The 4,711-nt window shown below is 37.1% G+C and overlaps 1 protein-coding gene across 1 annotated transcript in view; it reads right to left on the bottom strand.

The window, feature by feature from the left end:
• Positions 1-1,402: 1,402 nt before the first annotated feature.
• The window catches only part of LOC112155109 (RCC1 and BTB domain-containing protein 1), a 9,449-nt gene continuing 6,140 nt past the window's right edge, over positions 1,403-4,711 (bottom strand). The window contains exons 10-13 of the mRNA XM_036209657.1: positions 4,592-4,711; positions 3,533-3,684; positions 3,323-3,453; positions 1,403-2,824 (exon numbers count right to left, since the gene is read on the bottom strand). The exon at positions 4,592-4,711 is cut by the window's right edge and continues 9 nt beyond it. Coding sequence (XP_036065550.1) covers positions 2,684-2,824; positions 3,323-3,453; positions 3,533-3,684; positions 4,592-4,711 — 544 coding nt within the window. The 3' untranslated portion in view covers positions 1,403-2,683. The remainder of the gene's footprint in view (positions 2,825-3,322; positions 3,454-3,532; positions 3,685-4,591) is intronic.

The following is a 4,711-nucleotide window of genomic DNA, read 5'->3' on the forward strand; positions in this document are numbered from 1 at the left end:
TAAACCCTGATTTAGGTAAAGAGTGTAATTCATGCAACTCGTTACAAGGTGACACTTGTGAAAAAGATGCTTGCTCGTCTTTCGGCTGCTTTTTGAGAGCTGGTGCGAGCAATAGCGTCTGATATTGAGCCGCACTCCTTCCAATCATCTCAAACTATAAATTTGAATTAATCGATAAAATCGATGTATCGCCCAGCCCTACTACATGTAGACTTTGAGCACACAGATGGGCCATGCAACATTTTTAGATTGTAGACAACCTGGTGAGCCTTTAGAGCAAAAGAGTTATTTTTCTTTCTATGGGTATGCTGCAGGAGACAGGTGGTAGTGAACACTTAGGCTTCATTCCCACGAGGGCTGGGAATGACTGGGTACCTCACGATACGACGCAATACATGGCACATGATATCGCGATAATTGGTAAAAATCGTCTAATAACTCACATTATATAGAACATACTTTAGGAAAATATATCCCCATTTATTTTTTTAGCTAGAAGACAATCATAATAAACAACTTGTTTTGTGTAACAAATAATTGACATTTTTGTGCAACATTGCTTAAATCAGTAATACTGTCTTTGACAAGCACTGACACCAATTGAATTGGAATTATCTGTAAAATTCAGTGTTAATAATAGTAAACATGAACAGCAGTGAGACTATTTGGTACAAAATTGTTATAGACAACAGAACAAAAATGACATTATTCTAGTAGCTGCTTTAAACAACACATTAGGGTGAAGTAGATGAGACAAGTACACAGACAGGTTTTTCTTTGTCAACCTCCCCAAAACCCGTGCAGGTTCTCGTTAGTGCTGTCCACAGGCAGCTCGATTATTAGCAATAAGAGTGTTATTTGTGGGGGTGACTTACGGGCATTTACGCATCACCTGCACACCCCAAGTGTGCACGATAGGTAAGGAGCCAGTACGTGCTCTTTACGACACTTACCACATGTTCCGTTGTCATGACCCTCGTTACGACCCTCTACGCGCGGGTGCATGTGACTGAAGCAAAAACTGTTGTGGTTTGTTGCAGATGCTTTAACCATCAATGTGGCCTTACAGTCAAAACAACAATATCAGTGAGCCTCTTAGATCTCATCATGTAGTTTGTTTTTTTTATTTAAAGGACTTTGTAAAAAGAATTTGTTTTACATCATCAATGGACTAAAGGAAGACCTCACTGTATGAATGTTTGTGGAATTTGTGCAAGAAATAAATGTATTGAATGTAAACCATTTTTTTACAATGTACGAATAAACAATTATGTTGGGATTTGTATTACTTTGATAACATGTATTTATTTTATGCATATTTAGCGCTGTAACCCAGTGATATATGTACACAAAATATAAATTCAAGTTGAGAAGATCAGGAGCCAATGAGATTTGAAAAAAAGAAAGTTCAAATCTTTATTCCTTCAAATGCAAAAGTTACAAAATTTAACTGGCACTCCACAATAGTAACGTCATGTCTTTACTGTTCAACAGCATAATACTTTCTTACAGTCACAAGAAAATACTTTAAAATAAATGAACCTCCTGTAACACTTTGTCTACACTTCAGTGTTTTATGATGTAAAACTTTATTTAAAAAGAAAAAAAGCTCCTTTTATCTTAAATTTAATGCCCAAAGTGAAGCAATGAACCATTAACATGAAACATTTTAAGACTGAAATACTCTTGTGGGTTTATTCCCCTCTGAGATTTAAGGTTTCAGCAAAAATCTCCTGATTGACCTATTTCAATAAAATAAAAAAGTTTCAGCTTAGAATACTGCAGGATCCAAACCATTAGTGTTTAAACTATTAGAATTCTAACATCCAATTGTGCAAAGAGGATCTTAAAAAAGGATGGTGCCATGTTTTCAGGATGTTATAAGAGTGCAAACTTTAGAATCTCTGGAATGACTGAAAAATACTACAAAACCCTAAAGTTTTAGAGCAAATCCCCACAGGATACCTAAATCCCAAAAGATTAAATAGTAAGACTATGATGAAATAGGCCTTAAAAAATGTAACATTATTTGTTTTGATTATAAATATAAGCTTTTAAATTATTATTTTACATTCTTAATTTGTTTACTTTTTTTTCTTACCTTCAGTCATTTTGTCTCACTTTTCTCTGAGTCTTTTCTGGATGGAAAAGCAAAAGTTTTGGGATACAACTGACCTTAAAACAATCCTTAACTTTACCATCAGAAAGAAGGGAAGAAAAAATGTTTTTAAAATGAGCAAATAAGTGGAAAAAAAAAGATGAAAATCTGTTAAATCTCTTCATCTAATATTTGTTTTACTTTGGTTTCTTAAACTTTACAGTTTTATTATTTTTAATGGAATCCCTATAATTCCAAAATAAAGTAACTCAGTAACTACAAATTAAACTGTTTAAAAAAATAATTACAGGAAGCATCTGGGAAGTAATTTTGCTTTGTTACAAAGACCTAACTTTCCTAAATAAAAATGTTTGCTTGTCTTTTAAAACGTGACATGTGTACATTCTTAGAGGCACATTACGGATCAGCATCTCCTTCCATCCGAGTCGACCCAGAACTGGAACTCAAACCTGATTGAAGTGTAGAACATCTTAAGAGTTTCTGCAGAGGACTTCAGGCGACGATGACGCACTCGGAGTGACCTCTGGAGCCCAACAGTTGTCCCGTCCTCGCCTCAGGCGGAGGTCAGTTTCTGAAGGCCCCACAGCGGCTGGCTCTACATATGAAATCTTTAAGCAGATTTCCGTCAATCTGCCAGAAAGCAGCAGTCTGGGTCACCTCAGTCATGTGGTTCACACAGAACTTGAAGCAGAACTCCTCCAAGTCCTGAAAGACACAACAGAACAGCTAAAGAAACATTCAACCTCAAGTTGGTAAAACCATGTCACTCTCAGATGAGGTTAAAACTATTTCAAAAATGGAGTTATCATTTCTCTAAAGTCATGTAAAGTCGTGTCATTTTATAAAAATCAACAAGAATACATTTCGTCAAACTAATCAACATGTTTTTGAAATGAAAATACAAAAAACAAATATTCAGGCAGTTTCTGTTGATAGAGGAACATCAGACCTCACAGCTCCATGATGTTTCAGGTACCAGGCAGCCTAAAAAGATAATTTCTCTCCTAAAACCACTGCTGTCCATTTGACATTTTTACTGGAATTCTATTGTTTAAACTCTCAAAGTTCATAGAGAGTCCAAGATTACAGAATGAAAACAAAGATCTAATCGCGATCAAAGACTTATGTAGATCTGGAAAGATGAATGCCATCTGAACAGCAGATAAAGCGCTGTCAAAATAAACAAGTTAAGCAGAGCCTGACCTCGGCGTCGTAGCGCACGGCGGCAGACAGCAGGGAGAAGGCGTTCTCCACGGTGATTCCTCTCTTGATGATGTGTTGACACAGACGTTTCAGGCGGTTCTCGCAGTACGAGGTGGCCAGATCCAGCAGCCCTGAGGAGACACGAACGAGCACGCCGTCAGAGACGACGCCTCAGCAGAAATCTGGCCGACAGGTGTGCAGGAATCAGACCAATGGCATCTTCAGGAGGCAGCTCCACGTGGTCCGTGTAGAGGAACTCCAAGAAGGACCGGTAGACCGGATAGGAGAACTGGTCTACTTCTATCACCTCCTTCATGTCTTCGGTCCAGTGAGACTGGAACATTGATCGAAAGTGTTCACATCTACAAAGCAGAGGGACAGAATCTAAACGTGTACCTGTCCATGCGGATGAGGAGTTTTAAATGTGTGGATGCTTTGTCAGCATTCATGATATAGATCCTGTTTCTCTTCATTATACCTTATTTATTCTTACGTACGTTTTTGATTCGCAAAAACTCAATAACATTTTCAGCAATTTCTGCAATCTTGGTATCAAAATGTTCAGCTCGTTTAGAACTTTACTGCTTGTACTCTTGCTTACATATCTTTTTGAAATTTTACGCAATTATTGAAACTTTACACAAACTTAGCGATTTTTTTCTGCCAGGTATGACTTCAAAGATTTGTACACTTTCTGCAAATTATGCAAGTTTGGTATCAACACATTCAGCATGGTAAGGACATTATTGCTACTGAGGTTTTTAAGGCTAATTTTCAGTTGAGATAATATTTTAGCACCATGCTATCGTTTTTGGCTAATGTAGCATCTACGGAAGTCTTTTTTTTTTGGCTTTTCTTGACTTTAGCTAATATTTTAGCACCATGCTAACTGTTTTCACTAATTTGGCATCTGATGAGGTTTTTTGGGATCCTATGAGGTTAAGCTAGTATTTTAGCAACATGCAAGCTTTTTTGGCTAAGGTGGCATCTACTGTGGTTTTTAGGGCTAATTCTGAGTTAAGCTAACATTTTGGTAGCGTGTTAGCTTTTATGGCTACAGTGGCATCCACTGAGGTTTTTTTTGGAATAATGTTATGCTAACATTTAAACAATGTTGAGATTTTTTTTTCCTAGAAATTCTTCAAATTATTTGAGAACTTTCTGCTTAATTCAGTGATTAAAATAAATGCCTGTAGCATCTTCCACAAACAGCTTCAGCAAAAAGCATTCACACTAGTATTATTTTTTAGTTATAGGTGAAATCCCAACCTGATTTTGAGGACCGCTTTGTGGACGTAGATGTACTTCCCGTCAATGCAGAACTTGAGGTCAGCCGTCTCTGGATTGTCAAACTCCTTCTTCAGAGACTGAGCCACCGTCAAGAAGTCA

Source organism: Oryzias melastigma, linkage group LG21 (assembly GCF_002922805.2).
Source record: "Oryzias melastigma strain HK-1 linkage group LG21, ASM292280v2, whole genome shotgun sequence".
NCBI lineage: Eukaryota > Metazoa > Chordata > Actinopteri > Beloniformes > Adrianichthyidae > Oryzias > Oryzias melastigma.